Here is a 19,449-nt window from a genome sequence, read left to right on the forward strand (position 1 = left end):
CCCTCTATTCCAAATTTTCCCCTACCCCCTCACCACTATTCTCTTCCGAATTCAGGAACTCTCTCTCTTTTTTACTTAAAACCCAATGAGTTCACTCAATGTTCCCAGTATGTGCACAGCGTAGAGGCATCTCCTGGAGCATCTCAGTGGCTGCATCCCTGAAAAAAAAAATGACTCCCCCTCTCCAGGCAGCAGTCATTTGCCAATAGCTCCTCAGCTAGTGTGTACTTCTAGGAGTTTATCTCATTTTCCTGGTCTGTGAGGAACAATAATTTGTTAGATAAAGCTGAGATAATTTTTTCCAGTAAGCAGTGGCTATAACAACATCAATTGTTTGGTTACCTTCTATGCATCCAGCTGCGAAGTCCATCAAAGCATGCAACTGGTATGAGATATAAGGATGATGGTAGATGAGAAAAAAATTGGACTACTAGAACCCCTGCACAGATGTAGTCCATAGCAGTGTAGTGTCCAATTGGGTTACATAATAATGGGAAGAGGGACTGCTTCTGACATAATCTGATAGGCCTGTTCTTTGATCACCTCCCCCTGAGAGGGGAGCAGCCTTACCAGGCCACAGAAGATGACAAAGCAGCCACTCCAGTTGTGATCTGATAGACTAAGATCAGAAGGAAGGAAAGGAGGACCTCCCCTATCAGTGGACTTGGGGAGGGGCATGCCTGAAGAAGAGGGAGGGAGGGTGGGATCGAAGAGGGAGGGAGGGTGGGATCAGGAGGGGAGGAGGGAGGGGCTTATGGGGGGATACAAAGTGAATAAACTGTAATTAATAAAAAATAAAAAAATAGAAAAAATTGGACTACTGGAGTTTGTTATGACAAAAAGACTAAAAAAACAAAACAGAACCCTATGTTCCTCATTTGCAAGTAAAATCCTTCAGGAAGAAAACCATGCTGACAATTTCATGTGATTTGTTTCTCTCTTGCACCGTTGTTTCACTGAGGAGTTACCCAGGCTAATACAAAACACCATGAATGTGGTGTTTTAGCCATTGCTACTTCTTCCCCTAAATGAAAATCAATAAATTTTTCTTAGAACAGTAGAAGACACAAAGAAATCTTCATTTATTTCACATATCAGAAAACACTTCCAATTACAGTTCAGCTTCTCTGAGGCTTACATCAAGTAACAAAATGCAAAGAGTCAGAAAAGCTGGATAGGAGGAAATCCCTATCAATGGGGCACCAGGTGAGGAATTTTATTCAAACATATCACTCGGTAGAGCTGGAGGCCTATGTAGTTCCTTAAGAGTCATTCTGGAGGCTGGGGAGGTCTTAGTTGGTAGAGTGTTTCTCTGACCCCAGGTCCAGTATGCAGCACCATATAAATGGTGCTTGTCTAGCCCTGGGTTCAGTCCTCAGCACTATATAACCAGACGCAGTGGCACACATCTGCAGTCTCAGTACTCAGAAGGTAAAGGCAGAAAGATCAGGAGTTCAAGATACATAGTTTTTAGCTACATAGTGACTTTAGGCCCAGCCTGAGATACATGAGATCCTGCCCTGAAAAAACATCATTCTGGTTTATTCCCTGAAGGAATCCTATTCTGCACACAGTTCTGAAAGACTGACTATGAAAGGGCTTCTAAAAAGAGAAGTCTTTGCTGAATGACCACTAGTAAAAGCCTAATAGAATGTAAACCCATTTGGGAAGTAGTTTTTTGTTTGTTTTGGTTTTGGTTTTGGTTTTTAATAATGGGGACTTCCTAGCCGCACTTTCTCATTAGAATCAAAATATCCCAGCCACTGTCATATTTAAAAGTACTGAAACAGCCAGACTATTTTCTGGGAGGTGCTCATTGCTAGTAAGTTGTCACATCCTCTGATCAGAACAGACATGTTGGGGCAGAGTTCAGATCAGCCCATGGAAGCTCAACAATACCTCAAACAAATGAGCAAAGTTGGGAATGTAGAGCCTGAGTGAAGTACCTGAAGGTTATTCCAATTGACTAGGAGAACAAACTAAATAAACAATGACTAGTGCTGGTATCCAAACCTAACAGTCAATCATAAACAGTAAAGCCTATTTGGAAGTTACTCTTTCTTTTGTTAGGCTTACTAGATGAGTCAAGAAAACAGGCCTGTGAGTACTCACATACAGGAGTCTCACCCTCTCTTTCAATTTTGCACTTGCTCCTGTCAAGCCCAAACCCATGCTATAATGTTCAGAAGAATAAAAATAATCAGACAATACTTTGTCTTGTGTCAGTCTCACCGTGTGGCTCTGAGCTCTCAACCCTTTCCCGATGTTGTCTGCGGCAGCAGATACAATGGAGGTAGTCTATTATATTATGAGTGAAGAGTGAGCGTAATGGATGCAAGTATTGGAAGAAAAGAAGCATGAATCCAATGGAAATCAGATAAGCAATAATAAGCTGCACAGCAATTAAAGAATGGCAGTAATTCAGTAACACTTTGACTCCAAAGAACTTAAAAACCAAGACCATTATCACATTCTCTACCAGCCTCACACTGTAGTGCAGTCCCATATGTCCCCAATTCTGACCTTTGTCAACAAGGTCTCTGTCTGCTAATTTCAACTGCATGGCTGACCAGCAAGAGAAGTTGATACCAGCATAGAGGATGGTGACAGAAATCAATACCACCAGAGTGCCAACTCGGCTGAAATTTTTCTCAATATTGTTTGGCATTTGGGCACCACTCCTCCAAAATTTAACCCAGGGCTCAAAAAGGATGATCAAGAAGTTGAGCACTAAGAAGGGCACAGCCTTCAACTTTAAGGTGGCAGAGAAAAGCACCAAAATCACAAGACGGGAAGTGATCTCCAAAGTCCTCCAGATGGTGATGCAAAGGACTTCCAGTGGCCCAAGGCGAATCTTGTAGTCATCATACTTGATCTGGATAGCCAACATATTACAGAGGGTAGCCCCATAGGTGACAGATATCAGGGAAAAAACCATTAGCACAACTGCAAAATAAGGAATAAGACAGAGAAGCAATCAGTCGATGTTTGTGGTAAAGCATCAGAGGTTCAGAGCTGATGGACAGGGCTTGAGGCATTACTTAATTAAAAGCAGACTTACATATAATCATAGTTACGTAAACAAATAGCATGGACCTGAATAAACATTTTACAAGGACATATAAATGTCTAGCAGATATAGAAAAAGATATTCAATATCACAGACCATTAGAGAAATGAAAATGAAAATCACAGTGTGAGCTGGTAGTAGAGGTCAGTGGGCATGTCCTTACCTAGCATACAAAGAATGACCACAATAAGATGCTACCTAATAGCTATTAAGCTGAACACAATTTTTTTTAAATCTGAAAACAGTATAGATAAAATGAAACTTTTATACATAGTTAGAATATAGATTAATATTGCCATTGTGATAAACAGCATGAATATAACTAAAAAACATAAAAACAGAACTAACATATGATCCAGCAATTCCATACGCAAATGGAAGGAAATCAGTACCTCAAAGAAATGTTTTCCCTGCTATGTTGTTCACTGCAGGAAGACACAGAATAGCTATTATATGGAAACAATCAAAATGTCTATTGGTGGGAGCATGGGTAAAAAAAATGGCATAAATATGCAATGGGATATTACCCAACAATAATATGAAGGAAATTATATTGCTGCAATAAAATGGATGATTATCAAAGACTTTATGCTAAGTGAACTGAGCTAGACTAAGAAATAATAATGTATTACCCCATTTATAAGTAGAATCTCATAAATAGACGGATTTAAGGAAACAGAGTAAGGCAATGGTTTTCGGGGGTAGGGGGAAAACAGGAGAATTTTTGCCAAAGGAAACAAACTTTCTGTCACAAAATGATTACATTTGGAAACTCTAATGTACAGCTTAGCATTATATTTTACGTGGACTGAAAGAGTTCACACACAAATAGTAATTATAGGAAGTATCAAAACTTCCCAGTGTAGACCTGAAATATATACAGTGAAACAAAATATCACACACAGGAAGAAAAATGTAATAAATAAACCCAAAATATCTTCTTTAATGTTGATGGTGTTTTAAATCAGTAGCAGAGCTCTGGCTGATCATGAAGAAAGTCACAGATTCAAGCTCCAACACCATATAAATAAGCAAATAAAAATAATAAAACTATTCCTGTATGCTTTTGTTTTCTTTTTAAATTAAAAAAAATTATTCACTTTATATTCTTGTTGTTGCAGCCCCATCCCTACTCCCCTCCCAGTCCTATCCTCCCTTCTTAACTCCCCCTTTCCCATCCAGTCCAGCTCGTCAAGTTGCATCAGGGCTGAGCATGTCCTTTTTCCTTGTGGCTTGGCAAGGCAGTCCTATGGGCAAGGGAAAGCTAGTAAGTGAGCCTGTGTCTGATGAAGCCCCTCTTCGCTTACTGGAGGACCCACATGAAGCTTAAGCTGCACATCTGCTACATTTTTGTAGGGGGCGGGTCTAGGTCCAGTTCATGCATGGTCCTTGGTTGATGCTTCAGCCTCAGCAAGCCCCTCTAGGCCCTGGTTATTTGGCTCTGTTGATCTTCTTGTGGAGCTCCTGTCACCTCCAGGTCCCTTACTCTTTCCTCCCACTTTTCAACAAGATGAAAGAAAGACCCAGCTATACCTCTCCTGGGAATGTACCCAAAAGATGCTCCACCATACATTGAGAACACTTGTTCACCTACGTTCATAGCAGCTTTATTCATAACAGAGAGAATCTGGAAACAACCTAGATGTCCCTCAACTGAAGAATGGATAAAGAAACTGTGGCACATTTAGACAATGGAATATTACTCAGCTATTAAAACCAAGGAAATCATGAAATTTTCAGGCAAATGGATGGAACTAGAAAAGATTATCCTGAGTGAAGTAACCCAGGCCCAGAAAGACACACATGGTATGTACTTACTTGTAAGTGGATTTTTTTCCATATAGTATAGGACAAGCATAGTAGGCACAGACTCAAAGAAAATATGAAACATAGAAGATCCAAAGGAGGATGCATAAATCTCACTCAGAAGGGGAGATAGAATAGAGAGAGGCAGTGGCTAAACAGAGAGGGAACAAGGTAGGAGAGGGGTCACAGAGTGTTAAGAGGGTGGAAAACAGAACTGGGAAGACCAATGGCAAGAGAACAGAAGGACTATAGAGAAAAGAGAAACTGAGGGTGGGGACATCAATGTGACAAGCTGGAGACCTAACTCAGGGTAGGTTTCCTGAGGGAGGATATGAGGGGTACTTAAGCAGAGACTCCAAGTAGCAGAGGCTACAGAGACTGAAGAGGACATACTATAACTAGACCAGTCTCCTAGCAGAGAGAGGAGAACACCAACCCACCCACAAAAACTATGACCCAAAATTTACCCTGCCTACAAGATATGCAGGGATAAAGGTAGAGCAGAGAATGCCTAACCAATGCCTGCACCAACCAAAGACCCACACTATAGGAGAGTGCCAACCCTTTGACACTATGAAAGATGCTCTGCTAAACTTACAGATAGGAGCTTGATGGAGTTGTCCTCTGAGAGGGGCTACCCAGTAGCACCTCAAAACTGATGGCGAGGCTCACAGGCAAACATTGGGTGATGTTTTTCTGTTTTCTAAGTTTCTAATTTAGAAATTTTGGATGAACATACAATGCGAGAGTTTAATCATAGAAATATACGAAACAAACTTTTTGAAATGAATAAGTCTTATAAATAATACTGAATTCTCCAGTCCAATTACCTAAAATATAGCTAGACAATTGTTTAGACAGATTTGCAGCACAGGAAAAATTCTCATATTGTATGCTAGTGACACAAAGTCCAGCATACTTCCATTGACAGTCAAGTTGAGCGATTTGCCATAGGATATCAATTTGCTCCTGCACGAGGTCAATCCTCTGATTGAACACCATCAAGCCTCCTTTTAGTTGAGCATTAATTCCTTTTTGTACATCTAAGGCATGAGCTACATTGGCTAAAAGATTATTCAGGGTCTGAGCAGTCTGCACAGTATGACTCATGGCTAATGCCGCGGTGGTAGCTCCAACAACCGCCAATGAGATGGCAGTAACAATGGCGGCTGTTGTCACGGTAAATTCTACCAGAGTGGACGCAGGACTAGCCACAGGATTATCATCATGGATTGCTGCAGCCATGAATCATCTGAAGGAATGGGCGGGCATGGGAGCGTTAGCAGGCCTTCTGGTGTTGGTCTCCTTGGTTTGTCTGTGGTGTGTATATACAAGATTAGAGTCTCACAACAGCGTAATGCAGCCATGACCATTCAGGCCTTTACAGCCATTGAAGCAGGACAGTCTCCCCAAGCATGGGAGCTAAAATGTTACGCTCAGGATGCAAGGCTAAGCACTGCACTCAGGGTCAGCCACTTTCGACCCAGAGAAGAGCATGTCTGATTGCATGCGGGTTGATGCCCCAGGCCCCGCCTCTGAGAAAAAGGTATCAGATGGGTCTGATGTACTTTGGGTGGATGACACCTAAATGAACATCGGTACAAAGTCCCAATTTATTTCTAATATCAGAGATCAGACCTCTACTCTTGCCTGATGCATCTAAAACAAAAAGGGGGAACTGTAGAGAGCTGCGTAATGCCGCGCCTGAAAGATGGAGCTGGTTTCCGCCTTCCACCTTCCCGATGGTGAGTGCTCTCTGTCACGAACAACTCCACATTTGGCTAAGGCTGAGGATCTGGCTTGCTTCGTGTATGGGGACCTATCTGCATTGCCCGCGTGGCACTCTGGGGTTGGCTACCCAGAGGCTATTTAAGCTGTGGGCTGGCTTTCCCCAGGTCAGAAGATTGTTCCAGGTTCCTGAATAAACTGCATTGAAAAAAATAATAATAAATAAATAAATAAATAAATAAATAATGCTGAGCAGAAGTCACTGACATGGGAAGGACACATGTAAAGGTATAGGGCAGGCCTAACTGAATAAACAGTATTCTGTGAGAAATGTAAGTGAGAAAGGAAAAATGAATTATCTGAAAAACAACAACTAATCTTTGGAGGCATATATGTTCCTTCCTTCTGTTCCCTCTCCTCCTCCTCCTCTTCCTTCTTCTCCTTTGCTTCTTCTTTATTAAGCAGTATCTAACTGTGTTGTGGCTCTAGCTGGCCTGGGACTTGTGATGTAGATCAATCTGTACTCACAGAAATCTGCCTCTGCTTTGCAAGTGCTGGGCCACTATGCCTAGAAACTGCTTTTTCCAGTTGAAGTCTAATCTTTGTCGTGTATCTTCTTCAAGAAACTAGTCTTCTATGATTCACTCCAGTTGTATGTGCCAAAATGTAGTAGAAATCTCATGAAGGCAAAAGGTACCATATCTATATTTTTAACCTTACAAGCTAACATAAATTGACTGAAATAAAGTATGTGTTTCATAAAGGTTTGTGGAATAATGAAGATATTTTGATTTACAGAAGCAAAATAGATGCTTAGGATTCAAAATCCTTCAAGTAGTCCTGTAGAATCCTTCACGAGCTTGTGGAAGACACTGAATATCTTTAGGCCTCAGTTTCCCAAGTCTCTGAGATACTTGCTTTTACTTGATTTTGTCATAGATAACAACAACTCATCACCCTCACAATTTGATACTTATGGAATTTCTGACCTTACAACAGTGTGGTTCAAAATATTTTAAACCCTATTTAATTTTTGGCCCATCGCATCCATATTAATGTATATGAGAGGAAGGCCAGATATATTCCTTGTCCACTATAACTGATCCCCACTTGTAGATGATATAGGTGACCCTTTCCTAGTCTTCCTTTATATCAAATGATACTGATTACTAAATTAATTAAAATAATTAATAATAGTTTAATAAATTAAAAGCTCTCAAGGACACAGTTACCTGTAGGTCAATCAGTTTGCACATTGTCACTTTTGTAATGTACATATATTTTAATTAGATGATTTTCCCACTCTCAAAATCCTCAGGAAGAAAAGCAACATTTCCAGACAATGTTGTCAAACTACTGTCAAGTGTACACTTGTAAAAAGCTTCCAAACCAATGGAACTTCAGAAACAATTGTTAATGGAGCAAAGGGGATAAAGGTGGCCCCTTGCATTTATTTGAGTCAGAAGACTTTGCCAAACAAGGTCAGGACTTACTAATAAAAAAAATAGTCCAAAGTTTACCCACATCTGAATCTGCATTTGCGTAAAGAGATGAAACAAACTCAGGCTGGTAAAACTCATTAACAATATTTGATCTTGACACTGACAATACTGACTCACATTGCATCTTCTGCTAGAAGTCTTACTCATTTAGGGACCCATCTTTTTACAAGCAGAAACATATGGCAGGGGCTGCTTTGTAACTTCCTCAGAGATCACCAAGATCAGACCTAGACCAGGCCTGATGACTCTTATTCATCCCACAGCCCTTTTCTGTCTCTCTACTACCATTGGAGGAAATGATTACATCTGTGATTCTTTAATGAAACTAGCTAAGATCAACAAGGGCACTTTTTACAAATACAGATTACTGGCCTCCCCACACTCTGTGATTGATTCAGGTCTGATAATGGAAGGTAAATTTTAAGGAGAACCTTCCAAACCAGGCATGCCAGATCTTGTCTTTAGTCCCAACACTTGGGAAATTCAGCAGGAGGATTGCCATGAGGAGGATTGTCATCCTGGGCTATACAGTGAGATCTAGGCCAGCCTGGAATACAAAGGAAGACAACATCACAAAAACAAAAAACAAACAAACAAAAAGAGAGAGACAAAGAACATTCCCACACGATTGTGATACGCAGAAATATTTGAGAACCTTTTCTCTAAAGGTGGCCATCTGTAAACAAATTAAGCAACTAGCAACACAGTGTACACACTAGTGACAAGGGAAATTCTCCTTTTTTTCTTCTTATTGATACTGTGGCCAGAAAGTGTGTTTGTGAAATTTTTTAATATAATTTTTTTTATTTATTACAGTTTATTCACTTTGTATCCCAGCTGTAGCCCCACCCTCATCCTCTCCTAATCCCTCTTCCTTCTCTCCCTCCCTCATCTCCTCCCATGCCCCTTCCTCAGTCCACTAATAGTGGAGGACCTCCTCCCCTTCCATCTGACCCTAGTTTATCAGATCTCATCAGGACTGTCATTCATAGTCTTCCTCTGTGGTCTGGTAATGCTGCTCCCCCCTCAGGGGTAGGTGATCAAAGAGCCAGCCTCTGAGTTCATGTCAGACAAAGCCCCTGTTCCCCTTAGTAGGGAACTCACTTGGAAACTGAGCTGCCATGGGCTACCTCTGTGCAGAGGTTCTAGGTTATTTCCATGAATGATCCTTGGTTGGAGTATCAGTCTCAGAAAAGACTCCTGGGCCCAGATTTTTTGGGTTTTTTTTTTTTTTTTTTGTTCTCCTTGTGGAGCTCCTATCCCCTCCAGGTCTTTCTATCTCTCTCTTCTTTCATAAGATTCCCTGCACTCTGCCCAAAGTTTGGCTATGAATCTCAGCATCTGCTTTAATACTCTTCTGGGTAGAGTCTTTCAGAGGCCCGCTGTGGTAGGCTCCTGTCTTGTTCCTTGTTTTCACCTTCTTCTGATATCTATCCTGTTTGCCTTTCTGAATGAAGATTGACAGTTTAAGAATTCTGGTGGGTCTGAGCTCTTTTCCTCCCTAAGTTCTAGTGCTGTCCAAAAGAACTATTTTATGATGATGAAAGCATTCTAGGTCTATGCCATCCCAAGATAATAAGTTACTAACCAGATGTAGCTACTGAGCATTTGAAATGTGGACATCACTACTGAAGAAGTATGCTTTTAATGTAGGTTTTTTTTTTTTCTTTAAATTTCACATGAGTAAACAGTATATTGGACAGTTCAGGCCAAGACTTCTAAAGACTCTTGATTTAAGAACCCTCCCTTCTCTTGACCCCACTCACCTCTACTCAGGGGGACATCTGCAGAGATCAGAGTCACATATAGCTGATAGGTCAGCTGGGGCACTGAGCCCAGGAAGGCTTGAATCTGTGACATACGTTTGTAGGCATTACGGTGCATAGCCAGGGTCCGGATGGAGTGGCCCACCTCCCATTCTATTAGCACCTCCTGGCCACCTATTAGCATCTTCTTTCGAGTAAGGCTGACATAAGGCTCTTCCTGCCCCTCTTTCTTCCACAGTGTAAGGTACTTAATCATGGCCTCCAAACACCTGTGGGAGTAAAGCATGATGGGAACTTAGCTAAAATTGTCCCAAGAAAAGAAGGCGTCATAAAGGAAAAAAATCTGGGGGAGGTTGTATCATTTTTTTGGCATTTCCTTTCTTCTGCCCATTGTACATGAATAAAAGGGTTGGCCATACCTTGTACAAGTCAATTAGGGCTAATTTTTTTCCCTCTTTGGTCACCCACTTGCCTAAGAACACCATTTCAGAAATACTTCTTTGTAGTCAAGGAGTCATTTCATCTCCTCCAAAATATGTCTGAAGTATTTTTTTTAATGTGCCTCAAATACAAAAGTATTAAAAAGTACTATGTTCGGAGAGAAAGATGAGGGCTCTGAAAGGCTCTGGTTTTCAAAACTTAAATTTCTAAATTCAAATATTCTTTAATAAATACATTCAGCTTCATAATTGAGGTTCTTAAGTTCTGCTTTTTAAAGAAAACATCTCTTTATTGTATGTGCCTCTTGTTTGGGACAGATTCCTTTTAAACCTGATTCTTTCTTTATGAAGAAAACAAGCTTACCAGAGCCTATTACCCTTGACATCTTGCTGAGAGTCTATTTCCTGCTGTGACCCTCTGACACCTCCCCCATCAAAATCAAAAGTCTTTGGCAGTTCTCATGCAGTAAACATAAGAAAAAAGCACTAGAGCATGCTGTTTTTGTTACACCTGAGTTATTGCTTCCCCCACTTACTCTGAAAAGAATGGAAACCTAACTATTTTTGACAAGATTATCTGTAGCGGAAATTAAGAAATCGTTTCCAATAGATTGAGGACAGAAGCTCTATTTATCTTGCTTCCAGCTTTTCTCACATGGTGGAAACTTGATAAACATTTGCTGAGCAAAATGAAAGAATGAGAATGAAAAAAGAGAAAGCAGGTGAGAAATGCAGAAGGTCAGAACAGAGAATGATTTAATAGGAAAACAGATTAAAGACAAGTTCAGGACTGATGTGCTTTCTAGGCTTTTGACTGTTAATAGAAAGATTTAGAATGAATGTAAGTACTGGCTGCCATTTTCCACAGATTCCCCAGGAATATTTTTTTCATGTGTACTGCTCCAATATGAACACAAGAAATTTCCACTTTCATGTGTGTGTGCATATGTGTCTATTTGTGTGTAGGGAGCCATACATGTGCCACAGTTTATGTATACAGAGATCAAAGGATGACCTTGGGTGTTGGTCCTTGCCTTCCACCTTTTTTTGAGGTAATTCTCTTTCTGTACACCAGGATATCTGGCCCACAAGTTCTGAGATTCTCTTATCTCTGCCTCCTATCTCTCTGTAGGAGTACTGGGAATACTGATCCAGCTGTACATTGGTTCTGGGGACCTAAAATCAAATCTTCATGTATGCTTTATCCACTGAGTCATCATCCCAGCCTTGAAATTTCCACTTTCTATAGACAAACAGTAAGACCTGGGTGAGAAAAAGGAAGGAAAGAAGGAAGTAATTGCAACACTTTTGCTATTTAGGATAAAATGTCTATGTACATTTTCAAGCCCATCCATACTATTGTTTAACGAAATATTGTGCCAGTGGCATGAAGTATTTTGTTTATGATTCCATTCCTAAGGCTGTTTGTGAGTTTAAGTAAATATGGGATGCCTTACTCCTGAGCTACAGTAAGCCATTTCCAGAAGCATGTTGCATTTCATATAAGAGAACCATGCCTTAAAAAAAAGCTTCATTTGCCTGATAGCAGAAATAAAACTCTTACCTAATGAAAACAAGAATGGCCTTGAAAACAATTGTACAAATAGTATCATTTCTAAGTTTATAATCATTTTTCTGAAGAACTACAGGCAATTAATAGTTGCTGAGGCTCCACATTAAACACATATACATATGAGCAACACTAAATGGACTCAACAAGTATTTATATATTATATAAATATACATTACATATCTATATACATATATACATTATATATACATAAATATACATTATATATTTATATAATATATAAAATATATAACAATAATAATTAAAGGCAAAAAATCATGAATTTGAAAAGAAATGGGGAGGGACACAGAAGGAGTTGAAGAGGAGAGAAGTTGAAATTATATACATATATATATATACACACAAAGTATACATAGAAAAGTCTCAAAAATATATAAAAATTTCCAATAAAAACAATTATTCTTCCTCTGTGGGCTTACAGTAACTGAGGCTTATAAATGCTTCTCAATCAAACATGTACAGTACAAGCGAAATGACAAATTTGAAAACAGTGAACAACTCTCTACATAGAGCAGAGTCAAAAACAACTTAGAAAGCCACAAACAAACAACAAAAAGAAAGTAAAAACTGAGGGCTGGGTACCTTAATCTTCTTCAACTGCTAATTCGTTATGTTGCATTTTGAAAGGGACCAAAAAATGGTTTTTGTGAGTCTGTAGTAACATCTTAAAATTCCATGATTCAAGTTAAAGTCTTCAGTTTATAGACAACTTCAAAAACTTTGAATAGGAAAGTACCTTTAGATCAACCAATCCAAAAGTTACATATGGCGAGCTGAGTCACATCTGCACATTAGGTATATAATATGGCTCATACTGTAGACTTTGCTTTTAGTAAATTCTCAAATTTAAAATCATGAACTATCACATAAAACCCTGTTTTGGAAACTAACTTCTCAAAACTTAGATCTGGCAATACCAAGTCTGAATCCCTACACAGAAACAATGAGTTAGAGTTTTAAAGTGGCTGCCTCGCAGACAGGCATGTCCCAGATTCCAATTTGTCATGGTATTCCATTTCTTTAGCACTGAGATGTTGTTTCCATTTATCATCACATGTGAGACTATTTCCTAATACTTGGCCTACTTCATTCATTTATAGTACATATAACCCCTGTGAGCACCTGGACTTGGAACACAGGTCTAGCCAAACCATATATTTTACAGATGAGGGAACTGAGACAGATGGCATCTTCACTGAGCCCATTCAATTAGTGAGTAATAAAGGGAGGACTAAGCTCTAGAGCTCCTAATTCAGGCCACTGCTTAGTAAAGATAGCCCATATTTTCTGTGAAGCAACCTAACTAGTTCTTCCTTGTTTAAAACAGTATTGATAATCATTTTCCAGATTTATGGAACTATCATTGACAAATAGAAATACATATCCACAGATAATAAATTTTATTATTGAGGTTCCATTCTTATGAAGTTTCACAGATTGTTTTAGATCTCTAATGATGAGCTATCTTCATATTGCATCAACATGGTGACAGATATTCCTCAGCTGACTGTGGATGTTTGTCTCTCTTGCAGTCAAGACAAACCATTCCTCTCTCCTGACCTCATAAGTTACACAATGTTTCTCTACTGTCAAACCCCATAGCATTCAGATGATTCTGTGGGCACAGATGCCTGTCTCCCTACAATTAAGCATGTTCTCACCCTGCTCACAGCAATCTGAATGGAAATACCTGATACTACCACCCTTTGCTACTAAATCCGGACAGAGGTATACCACCTTCTTTTGGTCCTGCCAATCTGCATATATTTATTGTAGCAACATAAGAAGAAATAAGCAAGAAATTTTATTGGGTTGTAGTACCAGCTTACTACCACCTATTACATAAAGCACTTTTCAGATATCAAATATATCTAGAAATTTTGAAAATGACCATACCAAAATCCAAACCAAACCAAAACAACAACAAAAAACACAGACAAATAAACAAAACATCCCAAGAAGTCCCAGATGTGAAAACTGAATGCGAATGCAGGACAGAATGAAGGCAAGAATGAATGTTTCCTTTCATAGGACAATTAAATAACAGTTCAAATTACAGAGTCTGGAGGCAAGGACTATAGCTCAGTGGAACAGCACTTACTTAACATGCCCACCACTTGGGTTTCAACCCAAATAAAGTGAAAAAGCATTTGATAGATATAGCCCAAGAGCACAAGGTAGATACACTTGCTGGTCCCATACCAGTTTTCACAACATAAACTCAGTAAGAACTGTCTAATCGAGTCTTATGGTTATAGTGCTCATGGTTTTTGAACACATATACATGTCAAAAAGCCATTATTGTTGCACCCAAGATTTCAGATAAGGTTTTGGGACAGTAGGCAGGGAAACAGAGTGAGAAGCAATTTAAGAATTATTTAGATTAGAAGCACAGTATCAGTCATGTAAATATTAGCTTCATCCCCTGATGTACACATTTGAAAGGGTTGGGGAGAGATTTAATAATGCTCACCTGATAACAGGTCCCAAGAGGATTAGATGCATAAATAATGATAATGGTCTATCTTTGGCCAGGTCTCTGTGGACAAAAATGAGGGTCAACTGAACCATAATGGATGAAAACATGAAGAAGGAAAAGGTATATGTCATCCAGAAGGTTTCATTATTCTTTCGGTAAATTCTAACCATATACAAGGCAGATGCAGCTTCACCACAGTACAAAAAGGTGGAGAAGAGGATACTGAATGGAAAGGTAAAGTGTGGGTTAAGTCCACGGATAACATCTTCTTCCAGAGATGAAACAGGAACCATATTTGGCTCCTCAGGAATTTCATACACTCCATCCATTGTGGAGAATATTTTATGGTCTGGAGTTCAGAACTCTTCACCATCCATCGCCAACAGAGCCCCAGTAGCCACTGTTGTCCAAGGATCAATCGGGTGGACAGTGTCAAGTCAAGTTCCGGAAAGAAGACCAACAAGTCAGAACAGGAGTCAACTCTCTTCTAGACTTGAGAGTCTGCAATGGAGAGTCCAGTTGTATCTCTTTGAACTTCACTCTGGATTGTCCTTAAAATGCAATCACATATTTGATGAGAAACTTGGAAAAGCATCCCAGCATGGAGTCTGGTGTCCAGGTCCAGGTGTGTGAAAAGGCAAGGAACAACTGTTTCCACCCAGCCTCCTTTCATAGTCCTCAGGCAACGTAGTAGCCACTTTGGGGTGGCACATCAAATACTCAGCAGCTTCTCCTCAGCAATTCTCATCAGTATGGCCTCTCAAGTCAGCAGAGAACTGAGCCAAGGTAGAAGAGGAAGCACAGTCAGGTTCAGCACCTAGGTATACATCCAACCTGCTGCTAAGTTGTGCCTATTAGCTCACCTGCTCGCTGGCTCACCAGCACTCTCTCAAGACTGGCTGGGAGGCAAGTGTGCTCAGGAAGGTTCTCCAAGCCCCGCCCCTAAGACAGCCCTAGCTGGGGGCCAGAGTAATGCCACCACAGTCCCCAAGCAACATCTCCTCGGAAAGAAGCGGAATGCACAGTGCACGATAGAAGAGGCTGGAGAGGTGTCTTCACAGAGACAGTTTATTACCAAAGGCACAGTTTGAAAACTGCAGCTGGTCCAGGGCTTTGGGACCTATGGCACCTGGATGACTTGGGCGGGTGGTGATGACGTTAGCTGTGGGTGTGGGAGAGACAGATGGGGCAAAACAAAATGAGCCAGAGTTCCAAGGCGAATAGCCAAAGGATGCTCCACGTAGCAAGGAGCAACAAAAAAGGGAGCCTGAGCAGCGTTTCTCACCATGACTTCTGGATCCAGGAGGGAGCCAGCCACAGCTTTCTTCTTCTCTGGGAGCAGCAGCAGACACCCACTTCTACTCCTCCCTTCAGCAGCTAGCTAAAGGGACTGGCTCCCACACTCATTCAACCTACTCGGTTAGGCAGGTGTGTCTCTCTTGGCCACAGGGCTGAACCTCCCCAGGTCCTATTGCCCTCCAGATAACATCAGAAAAGCAGGAGCCTAAGAGGGAATTGGGTCATAGTTTCCAGTCCAGGTAAGACCATATGAAGCAAAGGGACTATTGAAACAGAGAGAGATTAAAACTCAAAGCCACCCCACAGACACTGAAAGCATATATATGCCTTAATTTCTGCTCTTACAAAATGAAGTCCGGACAGAAGCTTTAGAATTACTTTTAGGTCTTTGGTTAAAAGGCTCTGAAGAGATGCTAAATTCTAAACAGACTGATAAAGAGCCAAGTGAGCTATTAGTAAAACCAGGAGAGAGACGTCTTAAAGAGCTCTAAAAATTGCCTGGATTTTTAAGGGCAATCCTCCCCCACCTCACTGAGCTTTTGTTTTCATGCTTCGTTTGCATAATCCTAAACCCCAAAGGAAAAAAAAAAAAAGAAAACATCTGCCTCCAGGTAATATAAATGTAGCAGACCCAGTGCCAATCTCCTACCACCAGAAGCCAGCAAAAGGAATCGGTGGGAGGAGTGGCCAGAGAGCAGCCACCAAAAGGATGGCCTCAAGATAGACTTAATCTTTGTCGTTCACGGTGTGTGTGTGTGTGTGTGTGTGTGTGTGTGTGTGTGTGTGTGTGTGTGTGTGTCTAAATTCCCTCGATTGTCACGTCCTTTCCCAAGGGCTGACTGGAGGACAGATATCACTTGGAAAGGTTGTAGTCTGCAGCACAGCTGCCCCTGGTCTAACAGCTGGCTTAGAGGCTGTAACTTCCTGTTTTGTGGCCTCTTTAAGGAGGTGATACTATTAAGAACAACTTTAAAATGTTGATGGCTTAGAAGGTTTAACTGGAAGATGGGTGCTCTAGCAATGGTACATAGTACATAATCTCTGAACTGTTTTCCTTTTTGTTTATTTTTATTAGTTTAAGTTTGCTATTTTGTCTGTTGTGGTTTTTTTGAGACAAGGTCTCACTATGTAGACCAGGCTGGCCTGGAACTCACAGACACACATCTGCCTCTGCTTTTCAAGTGCTAGGATTAAAGGTGTGCATCATCGATTTAGCAAGCAGCTTACAAGGCAGGTTTCAGGCAGGGTGACCAACTTACCCACTATGGTTAGACAGGGTGAATTAGTCATCCAAACACAGAAAAGCAAAACTATAAAGATATAAAGATTGTAGGATAAAACTGCAGTGTTCTTTCAGTCTTTCTGCCTTATGCCCCGTGCTTTTACCACTCCCCCAAAGCACAGCTCTACAGTCTTCCTATTCTGTTTGCAAATGACTGGTTGTTCTGTCTGACATCCAAGGCTATCTGTAATCACTACTGTTTCTCTATAATTTTAGTCACCCACGCTAGGATGCTGCACAGCTTCTGCACCAGTTCAGCAGGTTTGCTCACTTAGCTATATTCATCCTGCTCACCCCACCTTCCGTGCCTTGTTGTTGGCATTTACAGCTCACTCCATTTCTTTCTCCACTAATCAAGCTCTAATCTTCTTTCAAAGGTCATCTCTAACCCAGGCAAGCCATTTCTAACTTCCCCTGCCCTCCCTCATTTTCCATTTTCCTTTACTTATTCTATTTTTATAAGCCACATACTTTCTTATATGAGTCCTTCAACTCTTCTTGCTCTGCCTTCCCAATAGAAGTGTGAACATAAGAAAGATGCCTAATGAATATTTAGTGTGGCCATCAATGACAGTGCTGATCAACAGATTTTGATGATTAAGCTTCCTCCCCCCTACTTCCTCCACGAAGCCAGGCAGGACTCAGTCAGACTCTTTTCTAAATGCTGCAGACATTATAGCTGAGGCACAAAGTCTTTTGGCTGAATATGAAGTCTTATTCACCCACTCAGCTCACAAAGGTTGTCAATCCATGGAACTGTCCCTTCTCTGGCAGGTTTTTATTTGTTTGTTTGTTTTGTTTTGTTGTTTTTGTCAGCACCACATTTTAGTTTCAAATTATGAATTATTTCAAGTGTATTTATTTTTGTGTTCCAACTAAATTATTATAAAATCTTAAGGGTAGGACTCCTATTATACTTTTATTGGATTCCCCCAGGGCTGGTATATATCTGTAACTTTCCTGACATCTGATTCCTCTCATGAAGCAGCTTCTCTATTTTCAGTCTTAAGACTCTCAGATGTTCTAGGTTACTAAATCCTTAGGTTTCTTATTTCCCTGTTCCTTTCCCCTACTGGAAAAAAACTAGCCAAGAGCATCACTGTTTCTAATATTCTTTGACCCATCAGTATATTAGTTAATTTTCCTATTGCTGTGATGAAATACCCAACAAAAGCAACTTAAGGGAGGAAGGATTTATTTTGGCTTCAAGTTCTAGGAGATACAGTCCATCATGGCAGCAAGAGCATGTGGCAGCTGGCCATGTAACATCCACAGTCAGGAAGCAGGGAATGATGAATGTGCATGCTCATCTCACTTTCTCCTTTTTATTCAGTCCAGGACCCCAGTCCATGGAATGCTATCACCCACAGTAGGCAGGTCTTTGGACATCATTAATTATAGATAATTTTTCACAGGCACACCTAGAGGCTTGTATTCTAGGTGACTCTAGATCCTGTTTACTTGAAAACCAAGATTAGCTATCACAATTAGTCAATTTCTATGGTCAACTCTACTCTTCCGAGGACAAGGGACACTGAAAATGATGACAGTCATGGAGCTGCTGAGGCCCAGAAATGCTTTCCCTACTAAAAGCAGAGATCTCTCAAGAGCTAATTAAGTGAAATGAAGCCAATTTGTAGTCCTCTGAATTCTAGGTAGTGTTCAAGGGTCAATTTCCCCCTCTTTAAAGCACCAGAATTGTGCAAAAGGGAGATGCTGAAGATCTGACTCCTTATCCACAGCTAAACCCCAATTCAGCATGGAAAAAAAAAAAAGACTGAGTCTAAAAGTCATCCTGTCTGAAAGCTCTTGGCATCTTTACAACATTGAGAACCCCTCAAACCATGAAAATAGTGTTTAAAATACTAACAGTGCTTGAAAATAGTGTTGAACATTCCAAGCCACTGCAGCTGGAAGAAGATTGTTCATAGGCTTTCCAGGAGCTGTGCTGTAAAGGTAGTAGATAGTATCCATAAGGGAAGAAGAGAGGAAGGAAAGTAAGTAATCATCAGCAGGTAGCTGATAGAGCACTCAAAGAATACCAGTCTCTGGGGGCTGATAGTTAGAGGAAATCAACAGCTAAAATGGAAGGATCCTTCCTTCTATAGAATGCTCATTTTAGGCTGCAAGATCCTTAAAAGATATCTAAGTCAAAAAATCAATCATATATCCTCAAGGACTTCTCTCTCTCTCTCTCTCTCTCTCTCCTACACACTAGGTATGAAGACTCCGGCTTTTCACTTTGTACCCCACTTACTCATTAGTATCACCCATAGATAGGAGATGAGCCTGAAATCAAAACACAAGAGTGTTCACTCTACAACCTCACCCCTGGCATTTTACCTTTTTTAAAAAATCTATTTAAAATGGAAAAAAATGGAGTTAAAGTGAGCATCTAAATTAGCTTTGAAGAGTAAGAAGTGCTTTCACAAAATGTAGCATGGAAATAGGGATGTTGTTGCCAGGCAGCTGGCAAGCTCTATTTG

The 19,449-nt window shown here is 40.4% G+C and overlaps 1 protein-coding gene across 3 annotated transcripts in view; it reads right to left on the bottom strand.

Annotated features, from left to right (window-relative positions):
* Positions 1-1,043: 1,043 nt before the first annotated feature.
* The window catches only part of Xkrx (XK related X-linked), a 109,216-nt gene continuing 90,810 nt past the window's right edge, over positions 1,044-19,449 (bottom strand). Inside the window, exons 1-4 of one of the 3 annotated variants that reach the window (XM_021626923.2) lie at positions 15,668-15,758; positions 14,377-15,158; positions 9,873-10,141; positions 1,044-2,946 (exon numbers count right to left, since the gene is read on the bottom strand). In XM_021626923.2, coding sequence (XP_021482598.1) covers positions 2,201-2,946; positions 9,873-10,141; positions 14,377-14,711 — 1,350 coding nt within the window. In that variant the 5' untranslated portion in view covers positions 14,712-15,158; positions 15,668-15,758 and the 3' untranslated portion in view covers positions 1,044-2,200. Of the gene's footprint in view, positions 2,947-9,872; positions 10,142-11,327; positions 11,552-14,376; positions 15,159-15,667; positions 15,759-19,449 lie in introns of those variants that run through there. The other 2 variants (XM_060374773.1, XM_060374774.1) reach the window with 2 other exon arrangements.

Source organism: Meriones unguiculatus, chromosome X (genome assembly GCF_030254825.1).
Source record: "Meriones unguiculatus strain TT.TT164.6M chromosome X, Bangor_MerUng_6.1, whole genome shotgun sequence".
In the NCBI taxonomy this organism is placed as follows: domain Eukaryota; kingdom Metazoa; phylum Chordata; class Mammalia; order Rodentia; family Muridae; genus Meriones; species Meriones unguiculatus.